At 35.5% G+C, this 19,632-nt stretch overlaps 2 protein-coding genes across 3 annotated transcripts in view; one reads left to right on the forward strand and one right to left on the reverse strand.

Annotated features, from left to right (window-relative positions):
* Positions 1-19,632, forward strand: part of LOC126972003 (uncharacterized) — a 577,468-nt gene that overhangs the window by 261,183 nt on the left and 296,653 nt on the right. The gene's annotated exons all lie outside the window — the stretch shown is intronic.
* Positions 1-19,632, reverse strand: part of LOC126972001 (dynein axonemal heavy chain 10) — a 54,071-nt gene that overhangs the window by 17,682 nt on the left and 16,757 nt on the right. For both annotated transcript variants that reach the window (XM_050818523.1, XM_050818524.1), the window contains 21 exons: positions 19,281-19,436; positions 18,309-18,515; positions 17,172-17,360; positions 14,639-14,765; positions 14,204-14,304; positions 13,848-13,973; positions 13,245-13,422; positions 12,150-12,280; positions 10,900-11,042; positions 10,572-10,664; positions 9,791-9,893; positions 9,011-9,208; positions 8,046-8,190; positions 7,444-7,661; positions 7,076-7,281; positions 6,182-6,456; positions 5,607-5,850; positions 5,175-5,322; positions 3,721-3,856; positions 2,302-2,456; positions 1,528-1,746 (listed from right to left, as the gene is read on the reverse strand). In XM_050818523.1, the coding sequence (XP_050674480.1) occupies positions 1,528-1,746; positions 2,302-2,456; positions 3,721-3,856; positions 5,175-5,322; positions 5,607-5,850; positions 6,182-6,456; positions 7,076-7,281; positions 7,444-7,661; positions 8,046-8,190; positions 9,011-9,208; positions 9,791-9,893; positions 10,572-10,664; positions 10,900-11,042; positions 12,150-12,280; positions 13,245-13,422; positions 13,848-13,973; positions 14,204-14,304; positions 14,639-14,765; positions 17,172-17,360; positions 18,309-18,515; positions 19,281-19,436 (3,498 nt within the window). The remainder of the gene's footprint in view (positions 1-1,527; positions 1,747-2,301; positions 2,457-3,720; positions 3,857-5,174; positions 5,323-5,606; positions 5,851-6,181; positions 6,457-7,075; positions 7,282-7,443; positions 7,662-8,045; positions 8,191-9,010; positions 9,209-9,790; positions 9,894-10,571; positions 10,665-10,899; positions 11,043-12,149; positions 12,281-13,244; positions 13,423-13,847; positions 13,974-14,203; positions 14,305-14,638; positions 14,766-17,171; positions 17,361-18,308; positions 18,516-19,280; positions 19,437-19,632) is intronic.

The following is a 19,632-nucleotide window of genomic DNA, read 5'->3' on the forward strand; positions in this document are numbered from 1 at the left end:
TATGCCATGCGGACAAAAAATCCTATAACTCGGATAAGAAGCAGTAGAACATGTAAAAACTTGGCTTTTGTCCCGAAACTGATAGCTTTAAACTTACTACCGATTTGGTTGATTATAACATACTGATTAACGAAGACATCGAAAATAAATATTTAAATAAAAACAGTAAAGCTAAAGTGAAACTAGAACGAAACGGGGCAAGCAATCAAAACTTAAGAGGAGTAAAGCAATGCAATTCACCATCTCCCTAAACTATTAACATTGGTGTTCGAGGAAATCTATGAACAGCTACCATGGGAAGCTTGTGATTTTTGCATACAAGGCTTCCGAACTAATTAGCATATTTAAGGAACTGGACAGTGAAAGTAGCAAGGTGGGAAGAATTACTAATAATCTCTTAAAACCAAAATTCCCTGCAATCGAATACGTTTCAGAATATCTCTCTATCTAGACCAAGTAATTTCTACAATAGACCAAACCGACAAAGTAATCAAAACAAGAATAGCAGATAAGTACCTGATACATAAAAAATAGATATCCAAGATACAATTTTATGTAGTATACTATACTTTTAATAAAATTACTATTTATATATGATCATGTATTATATGTATTTTTTTTTATGGAATAGGAGGACAAACGAGCGTACGGGTCACCTGGTGTTAAGTGATCACCGCCGCCCACACTCTCCTGCAACACCAGAGGAATCACAAGAGCGTTGCCGGCCTTTAAGGAAGGTGTACGCGCTTTTCTTAAAGGTACCCATGTCGTATCGTCCCGGAAACACAGCACAAGGAAGCTCATTCCACAGCTTCGTGGTACGAGGAAGAAAGCTCCTTGAAAACCGCACTGTGGAGGACCGCCAAACATCCAGATGGTGGGGATGATATCGTAACTTGTGGCGTGTCGTATTATTTAGAATTATGAATATTTTTTTGTATTTTGCTCATTTTATATTAACTTTTATAAAAGCAATAAGTGCAATTACATCGACTGATATTAAGTTAAGGGGTTCAATTCAATTCGCCCCCGTTTCGGCCTTCAGCCGCCTAGCTCGTAGCAATATTGTTTTCGATTTTTGAATTCATAATTATATTCAATGATTTATAAATTCGGCATCGCTCTCACTGTTCCTCTGGTGTTAGAAGAGAATATGGTCCGTGGTGACCACATATCATCGAGTGACTTCTCTTTCTCGTGTGTCTTTTATCGTATTTTTAATTTTAACCGACTTCAAAAAAAGAGGAGGTTCTCAAAAAACATTACGACGATGTTTTTTTATGTTTGTTACCTCAGAACTTTCGATTGGGTGATCCGATTTTAATAATTCAATTTTTTATTTGAAAGCTGGTACTTCCCGTGTGGTCCCATTGCCCAATTAGGTCCAGGTCTGACAATGGTATCCATGAGAAAACTTTTACTTTATACTGCATATTATATCTATTGTTTTGAAGTCGGTTGTATTTTTTGTTAAAATTTTATTTTGTTAAATATAAATCTATTCTTTTTTGTACTGTTACATCTTACCTCAGCAGCTTTAGACTTAGTATTCTCCAGAGTATTGACAAGCTCAACATTGTCCAACATGTTGCCCGTAGAAGTAGCCAGCTCTCTGAGTAGAGAATCTTCTAATCCAGACAGCAGACTTTTATTGGCACTTGTCTCGATGATGAGGCTCTCTCTCTGCTCCTCGAGATCAGATCGCTCAGCACGCACAACCACACTTAGCAACTGGTCTTCCAAACCCTATGAAAAACGTGATTGGAACAAAATACTAAACAAAAGTTAAGCATTAAAAAAGCGGCCAAGTGCGAATTGGACTCGCCAATTAAGGGTTCCGTAGCAGCCAGTAACCCCATACTATAAAAGTCATATAGATTGATCCTTAACAGCAACAAAGTACAATCAATATAATACAAACAAAGTACGTTCAATAATACAGGATTTTTTTGAAAAATCATTCGGGTCGATTTCCGTCAAAAATTCAAGGAATTTAAAAAAACTAGATATATACAGTTATTGATAACTTATAAATCGAGGGCATGACTCCTTTCACGATTTTCCTCTAAGTCTCGTAGTTTCCGACTTGGCCATCACCGCTCTTCTCACAATACCAACCTGTTTAATATTATGAAGACTGCCTATTATATAAAATATTTATTGTTCATGGCATGTCTTTGAAAATAAAAGTATTACAAAACACCGCCTCCATTTGTTAATTAAATAACATTTTATTGGAGATCTAGTCTTCGTTAGACATTTCGATTGTTATAATTAAATTGAAAATGTAACGATTCATACCTGTACGGTAACCGTGTAGTTGATGACGACTGCCTTGGCGTACGCGGAAGGGTTGAACTGAGGATTGGCCAGCTTGGTGGTGAGGTACATGCGGAAGTGAGGGTCGTAGTCCACCTCGGAGCTGCCGAGCATTACGAATGTGCGCCCACTTTCCACTGTCAAACATAAGTTCTGACTTGTAAAATTCAAAGCGCCACTGGCCATCAGTAGTCTTCCTCATCAGTTCCATTTCACCAAATGAAACATTCCATGTATGTTCTATTGATACGACCTACCCATAACAATGCAGTGCCGCTCAGGATTCTTGAAAGACCCAAAAATTCTGAGCGGCACTACAATTGCGCTCGTCACCTTGAGACATAAGATGTTAAGTCTCATTTACCCAGTAATTTCACTAGCTACGGCGCCCTTCAGACCGAAACACAGTAATGTTTACACATTACTGCTGCACGGCAGAAATAGGCGCCGTTGTGGTACCCTTAATCTAGCCCGCTTCCTGTGCAAAAGAGCCTCCCACTGGTATACCTCCACCTGTATATTTGATTTTATATTGAAATACCAAAAAAGCTACATTTTTTTCGGAAAATGCTCCAACCTTGCTTAATGGCCTTATTGCTCAACACCAAGAATTAGATGTTTTTAGTGTTAGTTTATATGAATTTAATAAACTTTGTTTAAGTTACCATTGACTCGGTATGCGATTTGGCGTTGCTGTAAGCGTACTGAGGATATTATTATTAAATCATTATATACCTATTGAAGTTAAAGAGTTATCTCAGTTACTCATTTATCACATACCATTTAAAAACAACGTAATTGGCACATTGGACAATACTAATTATGTAATAAGTTGGCAGTTGAATAAATTGTTACAAAATCCTTCATTAATATAATTTTATCTGCGGCTAGGTAAGTAGACTAATTTAGGAGATTTGAACTGAAACACTGTGTGTGAAAGATTTATTTAATAAAATTATTCATACAGAAATAAAATTTGAAATTTTGCATATTCACGAATCCAAATTAAAACTTTCCTATCTCTCCAGTTGGAGCAATTGACACAGTGTACAAAATTATTAATGATTAAAATCGGTTCAGTAGTTGAGGAGTTCATTGCGAATAAAAACCACGTGTCACAATTATTTTTATATACTATAAAGATGTGATGCGAAAACATAGGATACTTTTTAAGTTAATTGCACGCACAGATAATTTGAAGATTTGATATAGTCTACTTAAGTAAGTATACTTAGAGAAAAAGTGCAGAAACTTAAAATTACCAACCTTGTCAATATCAATGAGTAGTCAGATATTCCTCGTCTAACAAAAAATAATTTAAAAAAAGTAGAAATGAATTGTGTAAATATATTTTAGTCGTCAGCTCTTAACCTTATAAAGAGTAGCCTGTTTGTTACTTACTTTTAATATTTTTCTCGAGCACATTGTCAACAACCGGGTCTATATACTCATTCACATCCTGGAACAATACGGGCATCCCGTACTTTATAGCCATTTCCAGATGACGCAGGAATTGTGGATCGTTGAATGACAGCACCTGTACGAGACTATTCTATAGATCAATACAGCCTTTAAAAACGAAAGAAGTGAAAAAAAAAATTGTAGGATGAAACTTATTGGAAAAGAAAGAGAATATAACAAAAATGAAAGGAAAAATAAATTACGGGCGATCTGAAGTCGGAAAGTGGAAAAGGAGGGGTGTTTTAGGGTAAAAAACGGTTTATTGCGATCTCCGGCAAAACTGCTAGTACTATGGAAAAATATCAAATTGCAAAGTTGTAGGTAATACATGATCTACAACTTTTGTTTTCACACTTTTTTCACATAACCTCAAAATTTATGTGAAAAATTCAAAAAACCAAGTTTTTGGTTTTTTGTCTTTTACAAAAACGTGTTTTCAAGGAATTTGGTGAAAAGTTACCAATTAATGCTTTTACTAATTTTTTCACCTTATTTTGACTTAAATATCTAAAAAGATACCGAAAATATCAAAGAAATACCCTTATTTTTTTCACCAATTCACCCATCAAAATATAAGTTTTTTTTTTCAAAAAGTTGATGTATTTTCTGTTTGTTGAAATCTCTACCTGCCGATAGTGTAAAAAATATACATTACAATCGTAAATGTTCGGAAAATTTAAGCCCATCAAAAGGCATTCTTACCTGTTATTTCGTAGCAGCAATAATATGGATTACAATAAATCTATAATAATGAAAAAAAGGGATTATCCTTTTTACATTTATAAATAGATTTGATTAAAGACTATTATTACTTCTATTTTTTTTGGTTTCGTAATCGACACTGGTCTATAAGGATATTCTATGAAACTCCCCAAGACCTGATCTATAAGACATAAAAGATTGCAATGATTATTTTAAAAAAAGGTGGCATTTCGTTTTGAGGACCTTTATGAAGATTTGACAGGTTTTTGAACTTATTGACTTACTTTATTATCCTGTATTGTTTATTATTTTACAAATTTATACCCATTTACAGCTTTATTCTTTACAATATCGTTTACCAATCGTACCTACACGAAAATATGTAATATTAGAATATAGAGCTCTAGAGCCCAACTATGATTTTTAAGGCGAATCTTAGTTTGGTACTCGCCTTTAATTGCTCAATTCACAATAATCATGAAGTTTAGCACACGCGTTATTAGGGCTCTAAAAAGGATACGATTTATTCCGAAATGTTTAAGAGAATGAAGAAGCGGGGAGATCTAACGCAAATAAAAGGAACAGTTTTCACTTCGGCTTACCTCGCCTTAGATCCCTTATCAAGAAAGTATTGCTTATTTCATCGTGTGCAACAAGTTAAATTATGTGTAGCCAATAGCCAAATAAGTTACCTTCAAATTATTTTTAGCTTCCTTCTTTTTAATCCAAGTGAGAGCTTGAGTCTGGGGGTCAATGCAAAGCGGGAACCGCGACGCTCTCGTTGTTAGAATACCGTTCTGAACCGACAATTCATCTGGAGGAAGACCTTCCGAATTCCAACTGAAAATTTTATTGGGTGAGTTTTATATAAGTATAAAATAAGCTATTTTTATCCAATGCTTAAGAAATACGTAAAATTTTTAACCTGTGATTTTCTCATTTTATGGCTTAAGTCATAATCGTATCTAGTCCTTCAAATGTGACAGCAATAATTTACTTACATATTTTATTTACACACATTTTTTTTTTAAAACAAAACAAAAATTTTGCACGACGTTGCGGGTGCAAGCGCGTTCTATAAATATTATGTAGCATCAAACTAATCTTTCTAACACTATCCTTACCCACTAATCTCAACCTCATTGGTTAAATTTTTCTCAATTGTGAACGGTGTCGTCAGCGGTATTCCTTTTTCCATAATGTCACCAAGCCAGTCCTCATAGATCATAGTTTCTCTGAAGGAGAATGAGAAAGGACCAGTGTAGCTGAGGAAAGACGCGGCTAGGAGACAGTTTCCAATCAGTCTTGACTGTTCCACGTACAGCGCTGCCAAGTCTATTGTCCATCTTTTCTGTTCGCTCGATAAACCTAGAAGATACATGCGTAAAAAACTTGTAAATATTATTAAACATCATTAAGTACTTTATTATCAATCAGCATAATCTGTACAAAATGCAACTGTCAAGCCACTTCTCAACAGGCATAGTCTTCCTGACCTTGCATACATAGGTATACATAGGTAGTTTCACCACCAGATAGTCATCTAGCAAGAAGATCACTTGGATGATCACAAGAAGATCAATTGGCTGACAAAAAGTAGACAAGAAAAGAGAAAATAAATAACCTTATTGTGCTGGACTCACGCCAAAATTGGTGGAAAAGCAAAACAAGTTCTTGAAGTACATATCTAAGAAATTACCTGACATCAATTTATCGGCAGCAACCAACCGTCTCATCATTATGTCAGTCTCTTCTTGCAACTCTTGTCTCCTCAACATAGCGGTATCGTATCTAGTGTTAAGGCCATTTAATGTCCGTTGTAGTCTATCTATTTCGCGATTCAGCGAGGCCAAGTAATTGCACGCTTCTGAGTATTCTTTCTCGAGAGCCTCCACTTTGTCTTTCTTGGGTTTTACTTCGCGGTAAACTGCACAGTAGCCCAGGACAGCTATGACGAATTTAAGGAGGCCGTACCTAGAAAATATGCTTTGTGTCACATTTCATACTAAAAATGTGAAACTCAGAAATATTTAAAATTTTAGTGCTTCCGATTTATAAGAAGAATTATGTCAAATAGCAGCTTGCACTTGTGTTATTTACATGATTATAACATTTTTGTATCTTATATTATGGATTAAGTTATCGCGAAAATTATAGGCCTTTTCAAAAGATATATTTTCGCACTTTTCTGTATCATTGTCATAGCAAGGTATAAATACTATAAAAGTTCTTTCAAAGATTCCTAGACCATATCGACAAGGAGGATGTTAGGATGATAATTCAGTTTGCGACATGTTGTATCAGATCGGTGGCTCTGAATTCGGAGATAATTGGCAAGTACGTATAAGTGAACTGTTTACCACATTGACAAAATATAATTAATGATCAAAAAATTGTTCTTGAGGCACACATTTTTGGGTACGAAACAGGGTTTACGGGGGTCTAGGTAACTGTTATGACTTTTATGTAATGCTCTTACAATAACTCTTGATCTTTTTAAATTCTAGAAAATCGGACAGTATGGTATTATAGTTTTGAGTACCGAACTCGATCGAACACAGTTACATCCTAACAACGGTTCATTCAAACTCACCCAGCTTTACTAATCTGCTGCATAGTATCCAGCTTCTTACTCTTCTTCATGTGGGCTTTCACAGCCTTCACTTGTGCCTGCGTGATCAAATCACAGTTCATTTCTTGCAGGTTTCTCAGAAAATTTGGATCCGCCATCATGCCTTTGGCACCTTTCCAGCTGACATCCTTTATACCACGAATGATGACAACACATTCACACACCACCTGTTTATAAAAAAATGTGTTTTTTTATTTCGAAAACATTTCAAACCCTTGTCAAAATTTTGCCTACTCAAATCTTGGATGACTGACCATAGACCAAATAACACTTACATAATAACTTTGTACATGAATCTATATTTATATCTTAAAAGATAAGATACAAACCTGTACAGCCTCAGGTGGTGTGGCAAAAGATCTAATTTCAGTGATATCATTCTTGTCTAAGTCGGCTAGAGCAAGCCTAGCCGCCTCCAAGGCCGGCAGAGCAGCAGATAGAGCCTCCTCTGCTTCAGTCTTCTCAACAACGATAACTTTGCTTTGTTCAGTTATCTCAGCACTTTTTACTTCAGCCACTTGTTGTTTAGCAACAGCTGCTTCCGTTGCTGTTAAATTAATTGAATACATGGTTAATTTTCTCAGATTTCCTCACCTCATCCTTAAGTATTTGTAATTGTAGTGTCTAATGCTTTAGCTATTCGAAACATAACACTAACTCTTTTTGTAACTCCATTAGACAATAGATTTGACTCACATTACGCATTTTATATGAATTTCAGAAATAAGTCACTTTATGTTAAACTAAATTCTGCCTTTGCTTTCGTTCGGATAGAATCAAATCATTCTTTATTGGGTCCTAAATTCCGGGATAAAAGTACCCACTTTACAAAAATCCATGATTATGTAGTTACGGTATGAAAGCATAAGATACAAATACTCACCCATTTGTATTTATTATGTGCGTTACAATTTTAGACAAATCTACTCACCAACTGAAATTTCTTTTAATAGTATTTCGCATTCTTTTGTTTGTTCAGCAACAATCACTTTCTGCACAGCTAGCTTGGCATTCAAGTCCTCTAGTTGAACATTGGCCTCTTCTATTTTTGCCAAGCCACCAATCAGGCGCTCACACTAAAAAAAATATTCATAACTTATTGAACCTACATTTATACAAATTATTTAAGTTTTCTTTAGTGTTAATTCCGCCAATATTTGATTTTAAACAATTCGACACGTGACGAGACTGAGTTTCGTGAAAGATTTTGGCGAGACAACACGTCCTGAGGATGCTTCGTGTAGAGGCGAAACACGTGTCGAATTGTTTAAAAACAAATATTGGCGGAATTAACACTAAAGAAAACTTAAATCATTTGTATAATTATGGATTTCCGCAAAGTAACGCCTACTTCAATAAAAAGAACCTACATTAATCAATTTTTTTATTGAATTAAGCGTTATCTTGCGAAAATCCATAATAATTATCTAAATGTTATGTATGAGTTATCTAAAGTGTTAATTCCGCTAATATTTGAGAGTTTAACTCTCGTTCCAGAATTCGGCGAGACATCATGTCCTGAGGATGCCCCGTGTAGAGGTGAAAAACGTGTCGAATTGGTTGAAGCAGAGTTTTACGTTGCCGACGAACGAGATCATACGGTCGGGGGTTCAACGTGGACCGATTCTTTACTAGAGGACACATAATAATATATAACGCCTACCTCTAAGCCGTTGTAGACTAACAAATCTTAGCAGAATTAACACTTTAGATAACTCATGACATTTCGATACCCCACATAAATAATGGTTCCCATATCTATATTTGATTTTCCATATTAACTTTACATGAACTAACAGTATTAGTTTTCTTTATTAAGCTACCTTTATGCATAGATTATAAACCTTTCCAAAATATAAAGATAATTGCTTGATTCTTGAGAATTTATCTCTATACCTGAGCTACAATAAAGGCATCCTTTTCATTGAGTAGCGACAAATAGTTGGTGAGGAAGTCCATGTAGTGTTTGGGTGTGACGTAATTATTCCTGCGCAGACGCAGCAAGAACTCCGCAGAGTATCGCGCCACTGACATGTGGACATGCACGACATGCTCGACTATGATCGAACGGAATTCTTCTGGTATTTTCTCTACCTGGAAATTATTGCCATTTAATTATATGTATTTCTTATATCAATGTATAGGATATTCGTTTTGGCTTATTTGGTTTGGCAGTGCACTAGAATTAACCAGATGGATTTGTTAATCGTCGTAGATAAAGCTTTGTCCACATCATAGGCATCTAAATAAGAAGGTACAAGAACACACAAACCTACAAATTATGATAATAATAAAATCAAATGACAATAGTATATATACTGGCAGCCAGCGTAATCCAATGGAAAGATTTCAAAATATATAAATATCTTATAATTACCATAAGGTGGACCAACTTCATATGATAGTATATCTAATTTACGAAATTATATTAAATTAAATTTGTTTATTTCTTTAACAAAAAGTACTTAAAAACTAGGGGCAGGTGTCTCCCATTAAGATTATCGCCTGTGTTGGGAGTCACCGCTCTTTAACCTTTATTTATAACAAACAAAATTATATACATAAGAGTTATAAAAGTTAACTGATAAAAATATAAGTTTAACTGCTTAACTACAAACAAATTCCACAAATGATACCTATACTTTGAATAGCTACATATAAACATAGAAAACTTACGTCAGCGAGGAAGACATTTGCCACCGCCAGTAAAGCCTGTTTGGGCCACGGGAACTGCCAGTCTATCGTTGTATTGTTCACAAGGCCCGGAAAACTTCGACACCTGAGAACAATAGCACTTGAATTTATAAAGATTTTCGTTAAAGAAAAAAATTGTTATTGTTTTTTAGTTCGTTACTAAATAGCGAATAATATTTTATTTTTTTAACAGCTTCTCTAAGTTTTCGCTATGCATGTACACCAACCTTCATTCCAATAATATATATATGAACCAGAAGGGTGCGAAGGCGTTATCCTTCGTCTATATAGTAGTTGATTGCCGATTAAACATTACCAACCATCTGGAACATAATCTAACAACAAAATACATAAAGAAGTGGAAAAAATCGAATCCCCCAGTAAAGAAGAAAAGCGAAGTACGATAAAAGAGCAAAATAAAATCATGGAAAGCAAACCATGGTGTCAAGAGTATAATATACTTAATATCAGAAAAGTGCTTATCGTAGTATATTTTCTTTTTATAAAACTTTTTCTAACCAACCATAGAAGAGTTCCCGAAGATAGGATAAACCAGTCACCGCATATACTACTAGCGAACATGGACTAACCAATCATTCCCCCGCCATGCTTTTGTAAAAAGAACGACTCGCACTCCGACGCCCCCACAAGCAGTATCTTAAAGGATTTGAATCCTTAGATTCAAACCAAATGTCTAACGGTCTTGTATAATATGTGAGCGTGCCTGGGCCTTACCTGGTATACAATGCAATACAGTACAAACCTGTTTCTCAATATGTCTCCGCTCGGTGACATTGACAGCACTACGTGAAGATTGTTGGCACATTTGTTGCAGAAGAAATTCCACACAGCATCCCTGGAGAAGCATTCATGTTAATTTCTTGGAGTACTATAGTATACTTAATATCAACAAATTTCTTATCATATATTTTCTTTTGATAAAAATTTGATGTTTTATCTCCTCTTAACCTTAACGACTACTAAAAAATCATTTTTTACTATACAGACAGTGAAAATAATCTTCTTAATGTATAGGGTATATGTCTCTTCTCTATGTCTCTTAATATATTGAGTCAAAGTTAACTGAATACTTGGCCACTCCAAATCCAGCCTCGATGCTTTCGTTGCGAACAGCATTGATGATGGCATCTTTTTCATCATCACCAAACAACGCCGGTATCATGCCGATCATCAGAATATTGTTGATGAACTCCAAGAAGCCTTCCTCCAATATCTGAAATCATTTATCATCAACTTTGTATTTGTATTAAATAGGGCAAAAATTTGAGTACATAAAATGGCTTTACCTGGCCTGCAAAATGATCGAACGTATTGTTAACCGCCAGCTCTTTGTATGAGATAACCTAAATTTGATGATAAATGATATGTTATACGCCTCCAACATGCATTGCTATGCGAATGACAGTACTGGTGATGCCGTATACTTGGGTCCTGCAGGTCTCTCTCGGGAAATAGTGGTCCAGTGCCGGAAGGAACTTGTGTCTTCTATCGACTTGATACTCTTTTGGAGTATTGCTATCATCACTGGTCTGGCGCACCCCAGTATCAGTTCGAACTATTTGACGGCGTCCATCGCAGAGCTGCATGAATTGTCAGGGATCCAGTGCACTTTGAACAGCTAGATCACTTGGCGCTTTGTAAAGAAGTCACTTCATTGTGTTTTCTACTGTATTTATCATGGTGAGTATTCCAAAGGGCTGTTTGACCTGTTTCCTGCCACTGAATTCCACCTTCGCACAACACGCTATAAATTAAGATATCATCCCTACCATCTGGATGTGTGGCCTTACAACCAAGCTGTGGAATGAGCTTCCGTGTGCGGTGTTTCCGGGACGATATGACATGGTTAACTCCAAAAAAGCGCGTATTCCTTACTAAAAGGCCGGAAACGCTCCTTTGATTACACTGGTGTAGCAAGAGAATGTGGGAGGTGGTGACCACTAACTACAATCAGGTGACCCGTACGATTGTTTGTCCTCCTCTTTCTTAAGAAATGGCAGGCGTTACCCTTGGTTACCCAGTGAAGACGACTCACTATTTTTGAACAAACCCGGTTTGCCGCGGAGACAATCGACATCTCGACGAAATCGACGACCTGTTTCGATTTCATATGTAGAAACTACTATTTGCCTTTCAACTTATAATGGAATGAAGTCTGATAGAATTAAACATAATATAAGCATTGGTGTTGGTTGGCTATCATTTATACCATTTTTTTAGAACCTTAAGGTTATTACTGTTTTGGCGCTTACGGATACTCTCCATTGAGCCTCATACTTCCGCTTATAAGTAACGTAAATTAATAAGAAATATAATTTACCTGTGCAGCAGTAAACAAGAAGACAGTAGGTTTACCGTCAACTCCCAGCTGGTTGTACAATCTCTTCATGTCATCTTTGAATGTATTCTCGTTGTAATTTCGCGTTACGGTTATTTCGAAGACTTCACAACCTTCCCAAAAACATTTAAGTATAAAACTAAACAGCGTCAATATGAGCTGATATTAGGTCCACCGGTACTAGGATTACCTAGAACCTACCTACTTATAATGACAAATTAAATCCAGTGACTAATTTTAGTGTAGCGTATAAACACGAAAACAGAGGCATTTGATAAAGATATAGATACTATTGGTGTCTACCCTAAAATTAAGTTAAGTCAAATCTTGTAAATTTATTTGATTTTCTTATGAAAGAGGAGAATAAAAGTACACTTGACATGATGGGAAGTGATTTTTGTCACTCTCTTTCAACACCATAGGATTAACAGAAGCGTTGCCGGACATTTAGGTGGAAGTTGACTCTTTTTGAAATATCCCTTCTTATCCATGCATATGGAAATCTATTGTCCCCGTCCTGCCAAACTTACTCAAATCCCTCGCTTTTCCACTCCATCGATCGATCAAAGAAAACTCTCTTACGGCCGTTCCCAATATTCAGTCTATCTCTTACTTGAGATAAGAATCTTAACTATCGTGACTTTTCTGTCCCAATAAACTTATCGACGGTAACTCACCTTATCCGTGCACTCCGTCTGTCAATGGGACGACGTATAGCTTACCAGCGATATAAAGTTTGTATGGAAATTGCAATTCACGCGTCCAAATATAAGGCGACAAGAATGACTTATCGGGTATATTGGTACAGCTTGCGATTATTGACAGCTAATTACTGACAGTAGAAGGTAGTAATTTATCTCTATCTGTAGATAGTATATTGGGAACGGCCGTTAATCTATAAATTCTTAACATGATCGATTTCTCATTTGCTCTTTGAATGAGTCTGTTCAATCTATTTTATCATCATTTATCCTCTGTAACTGTCACTACATTTTCCTGTTGTCCATATTTATCAGTTTATACCAATAAAGCGACGTAAGGGAAGTCTCAATTCTAGTAATTATAAAAGTTAGTAACCTGCAGCAAAAGCAGCGAGTCTACAAATAGATTTCTTGCCCGAACCCCCAACACCGATGATCATGGCATTTCCGCGGTCCATCCTCAGTATCCTGTGGGTTCTCGTCAAGTGCTCCAAACAATCTTCGAATAGCACCACTGACATCTTGCCGATGCGCTCGTTGAACTCATCTAGAATCTATAATTACAACTCATAAATGAAACGATGGCTGTTAATATACATGTTGTATTTGAAAAAATGCTAGAGGCTACTCACAACAGTAGCAGTAGAACTATCTGTATTTGTACTGTTTGTTCGATGCCACACACAATTTTTTATACAAAATAGTGGTGCATTTTTAATATAACGGAGTGTGTGTGCTGGATGACACCGGAGACTATGATGAAAATGATAACGATCTCATATTTACCACCACAATATACAACTGTTATGGATGGACAGATAATATTGGAGCCAACATCATATTTTGTTTAGCCTTCTACGAGTTTTGTTACTAATATTTACAAGAAAGGAAACTAATGATATTATTTTAATATAAAATAGAATTGATTATAATATAAAAAAATTGAAATTTTAAGATTTAACCAAAATATATTACCTACCTCTTGGAATAAGAAATATACAGCCTCATAGTCCAAAAGATCTTCGTAATATCGAATCTCCTCCTCGTCCAAGGCATTTCTATAATCTCCAAACAGCAATGGATCACGAAGAACATACTCCTCTAGCTATTAATAAAATAATTAAATATGAAATCTTTGGAAAATTATCCAATTTAAAAAGGTGCCAATACAATTTATAAATATATATATGTACACTTAACGTAATTTGATGATATTTAATTGTAAAATTACACGCAAAAAGTCATTAGTAGCAGAGATACGCTATTATTTATTATTATGAATTTTAAAGAAATTAATTTTGGCTTTTATGTGAACCTAATTGCTGTTATACTTACAGTGAGCTGTTTTTCTTCCTCTTCCTCTTCCTCTTCAACGACGGGCTCTGGTTCAGATTCTGCTGGTTGTGGCTTTCCTTTTGGTACAATTTCACCATATTCTAGAAAATAATTATATTTGAGATACTGAAATTGTGAAAAGGTTGAAATATACAATAACTTATACCACTGTTACTAACATTTCTGATTAAATATAATATTATTTACTACTCTGTCTCTTCTTGAATACAAGAAAAAAAACAGCATAGAAAAGCCGATATAACAACATAAGACATATTTAAAATTAAAGCGAAATAGTAGAAATATTATAATATATAAGAGGTTTCTTTAGATTTTTTCAACATATTCTTATACGATTTTTACCTTAATTTTATAAGCTTCTAAATAGTTCTGTAAATTACAATTTTAACATCACAAACAAAACATTAATTTTACCGTCTTCCTCCTCTTCAACTCTTGCTTCTTCTTCAGGCACCACGATTTCCTCTAACACAACTGGTTCTTCTTCAGGGAAATACTTTACGACGTGTTCTTGAATGTGACCCATCATAAGATCATTGTCCTAGTTAAAAATAAAAAAAAATGAAGACAAACATTTTTTAACTTTTGAATGATGATTGATGACTATTAAATAATTAATAGCTGGACGACCGAGCCTTGCTCGGATTTTTAAGAATGTACAAAACTTGAACAAAGAAAAACAAACTAATAGGACATCTAATTTATCTATTCATAAGTCGGGTAACAAATTGAATCCTACGAACTATAGACCGATTTCTTTATTAGGATCATTCTCAAAAATTTTGGAAAAACTAGTACACAAGCGATTGACAAGTTTTCTTGACGCACATAAAATAATATCTGACAGACAATTCGGGTTTCGCACTAAAAAATCAACGGAAAACGCAGTAGACTTAGTAACAAAAATTATTTCTTCCAAACTAGATAAGCAGCAAGCATGTATCGGTGTATTTTTAGACCTCGCGAAGGCTTTTGATACAGTCTGTATTCCTATACTTTTACGAAAACTTGAGCTCCTAGGTATTCGAGGTAATTGCCTGAACTGGTTCAAAAGCTATTTAATGTGCCGAACTCAGTGTGTTATAGTGGATCATAAGAAAAGCAATCCAAGTACAATAGATTTTGGCGTCCCCCAAGGAAGTATATTAGGCCCCACGTTATTCCTTTTGTATATAAATGACATCAAAACTAAAGTATCCAGCTCTGACGTCATCTGTTATGCCGATGATACAGCTCTTTTATTTTACGGGAAAAACTGGGATACTGCACTACACACAGCGGAACAAGGAATGAGGAATATTGCAACTTGGCTACAAAATAATCTTCTCACTTTAAATCTCACTAAAACACAGTACATCTGTTTCCATAAAACGAAAACTTCATCCCCTTCCCACATTTTTGATATTAAAGTCCACACATGTCCTGTTGCTCTATCTGGCCCTTGCTCTTGCAATAGTATAAGTAGAACTACTCATATAAAATACTTAGGAGTCGTCATGGACGAAAACTTAAACTTTAAGCAACATCTTAATACAACAGCGAAAAGAGTCCGCAAGCTGATCTATATTTTTAAGAACTTACGCGCTTCGGCATCTTTAAATCTGCTAAAAACCATTTATTTTGCAATCGGTCAATCTGTATTATCTTATTGTATCACCGTATGGGGTGGGGCGGCTACTTCACACATGATACTCTTAGAAAGAGCACAGAGAGCTGTCCTTAAAGTGATTTTTAAAAAACCTATTAGATACCCAACACATAAACTATATAAAGACTTAGAACTTCTTTCTGTCCGAGGTATATTTATCTTGCGTGTTATGACAAGCATGCATAAGGAGGTCTTGAATTTGCCTAATTATAAAAACCTACTAGATAGCCGTTCGTACAAGATTCCAACACCAATAATAAATACAACATTTGCAAGTAGATTTAGCCCATTCTTACATACATATATATACAACAAGGTAAATTTAAAATGTTCTATTAAAAATTGCTCGGTCCATCAGGTCAAATTTAAAATACAGAGATGGTTACACACACTCACTTATGCAGACATGGAAGCTATTCTTAAAGTGATAGCTTAGCATTCATATAATGTTAATACTTTGTAACATGATTAAGCAGATACTAACACTCACTCACACCCACCCTCACACACACACACACACATACACACACACCCAGAGACACACACGTGTACACACACACATATACAGAGTGCACTTTTTGACCTTTCGGTTCATATCGTTAACCTTAGGATGTAAAATGGTTGCCTACAGGACAGGCTACGCCTAGTGTAGGGACCAAATATAATGTAATATTATGTGATAAAGTGTCTGTATATAATAAATAAATAAATAAATAAAATCTGGATTCAAACCGGGGTCTTCTGCTTTCCGGATCACCCAATGTCCCATCTGAGCTATTATAGTCTCGTATATAGTGGCGAAATTTACCTTTGCATTCTAATGTTATTGATGCTGTTTCTCATTAAAACACAGATAAAACTACATTTTTTAAAATAGAAACATAGCTAGATCGATTTCTAGCCCCCGAAACTACCTGTATACTAAATTTCGTTAAAATCCTTGGAGCCGTTTCCGAGATTCAGATTATATACATACAAGAATTGCTCGTTTAAAGGTATAATAAGATAAGTATAATTGAATTCATTCCTTGAAAATCTATCAAATAAAATTTTAATAATTTATGCGACCTACGTGCTGTCTGATTGAATTCCTACGACTTGTAGTTATAATTCATTGTTTTACATAAAAATAATATAAACAAATCAAATTAACTCAAATTTTTCTCCGCAGAAAAAATAAAAAATTTCGGCACTTAGTTTTTAGATGAGGCAAAATCTTCGCCGTGCTACACAGCCTACTCAACTCCGTCTGAAATTAGTAAAGAAGTCTTCCGAAGCTAATAAATACAAAATGGTAACCTGAGTATTAATGAGTCTATCGCAGATAACCCTGGTGAATTCGTTTCTCCAGCACCGGACCACGGCCCGCTTCTCGCTAAAGAAATTGGGGTGAGTGAGGCACATGCCGGCAGCGATTCGCGACAGGTCACGAAGATTGAAGATATAGTGGAACTTTGCTGGCGTAGGTGGCAGCTCCACTATTATTATCTAAGAAAACCAGATTATTAAACAGTAAGTAGGCTAACTGAGAGAGAAATTAATCAGATATAACGGTTTGAATCCATATTTGCAGAACTGGTAGGACTTGTACACTTTGTTAAATAATTTTCATCACAGTGAATTGAAATAAAACAGTTTTTAAGGGATTAAAACGCGTGCAATTGTGTTTTCACATTAGTTATTGCGTAAAAGTTTTTTTGTTATTTTAGCTGACCCGACGTTCTTGACCTTTTCAGAGCACGTTTTGAGGGGGACTGTACAGTTAAAATTACGCGCATTTTTACCCTTAAAATGTGTTTTATTGAAATATTTAGCATTCGCGTTGATTAATCAAAGAAAATACTTTAAAAGATAAAATAAAATATAGAAAATATATAAATTATGATTAAAGTTTTCAGTTTGTGTATCTGCGACTGCATACTTATTATGATAGATGGTAACAACGGTTATATATATTTAAATGGCAGTTAAATAAATAAAAATGGATTAAAATTACTAAATTGATTATTGCCTACAAATCAAAACAATCCTTGTATAATATAACAATTTACCAGTGGAAGGTTCCTTTGCGTAGGATGCCAGCTAGATTATGGGTACCACTACGGCGCCTATTTCTGCCGTGAAGCAGTAATGTGTTAACATTATTGTGTTTCGGTCTGAAGGGCGCCGTAGCTAGTGAAATTACTGGGCAAATAAGACTTAACATCTTATGTCTCAAGGTGACGACGCATTTGTAGTGGCGCTCACAATATTTGGGTTTTTCAAGTATCCTGAGTGGCACTGCATTGTAATGGGCAAGGCGTATCAGTAACTGAACGTCCTGCTCGTCTCGTCCCTTATTTTTATAAAAAAAATATCATTATGTACTTTAACATTACATACTATTATTATGATACAATGGACAACATGAATATGATGTATGTATTCGGAACATACCTTATACAGATCAAGAGTCATTTGTACAATTTTGTCGACAATCTCTTGTATTTCTTCGGGGAATGCTGCAAAATGGCCTTGCAATATCGAAATGTAGATACGTTGCAACGTGCTCTCCGACGGGAATTGTAGATTGTACACAGAGAACATTGATATGAAACGTGGATCCACCTGCCGTATTAACGTTACGATGAGAGCTCTAGCTAGCTATAAATATTAACAAAACATTTATTTTTGATCATTCATATAAATTATTCTTATAGACTAAGAGGAGAATTACTGGGCAAATGAGACTTAACATGTTATGTCTCAAGGTGACGAGCGCAATTGTAGCACCACTCAGAATTTTTGGGTTTCACAAGAGTCCTGAGCGGCACTGCATTGTAATGGGCAAAGCGTATCAGTTACCATCAGCTGAACGTCCTGCGGATCTCATCCCTTGCTGTCATTAAAAAAATAAGGAAACTTTCTTATCATGTTTAGCCTCCTGTGCGGTATTTCCGGGACGATACGACATAGGTATCTTCAATAAAAGCGCGTACACCTTTCAAATAAGCCGGCAAAGCTCCTGTGATTACTCTGGTGTTGCAACAGAATGTGGGCGGTGGTGATCACTTAACATCAGGTGACCCATACACTCGTTTGTCCTCCTCGCCCATAAACGAAATGGGAGCGGCATTCTGCCTTCTCTAGGGCTGATAATAATATTACATTTTCTCAGGAATTTTCAAACAATATGTTATGTTTTTAAAGTGATAACCCTCACTTCTAGGATTAATATACAAACGAGTTGAACAAAGCAACCAGAATTTTATAACGAGGCGGTACTCGAACGGTTAGCTCAGTTGGTTAGAGCACCGGCACGGAACGCCGGAGGTCGTGGGTTCGAATCCCGCATCGTTCATAAAATTTTGTTTTTCAAATTTTATTTGAGCAATTTTCAAGTTTTACAAACAGAAAAGAATATCTTACATCGTTTCTCCCACCACCAGCTTTCCCCATGGCAGCCAAGAACCCAATATCTTTCAGGTGTTTCCAATTTAAGTCCTTCCCTCTATCGTAGAAGCCTTTCCTTTCAAACAGCAACTTGAGTAAAGCAATCGGTTGCTGTGTTCCATACGTGTCCACCTGAAGACAAAATACCATAAATAATAAGAATTACATTAGTTTTTAGTAAAGAAATTAAAGGGAATTGGGAAGTCAACATTGATTTACATTGCGAAGGTATGAAGCCATTGTTCAATAGGCACCTACTAACATATAAATACCACATGTGTGAAAACGTATTCGTTGGAACTCTACTAAGGCATTTATTAATTTTTAA

Source organism: Leptidea sinapis, chromosome 25 (genome assembly GCF_905404315.1).
Source record: "Leptidea sinapis chromosome 25, ilLepSina1.1, whole genome shotgun sequence".
Taxonomy (NCBI): Eukaryota; Metazoa; Arthropoda; class Insecta; order Lepidoptera; family Pieridae; genus Leptidea; species Leptidea sinapis.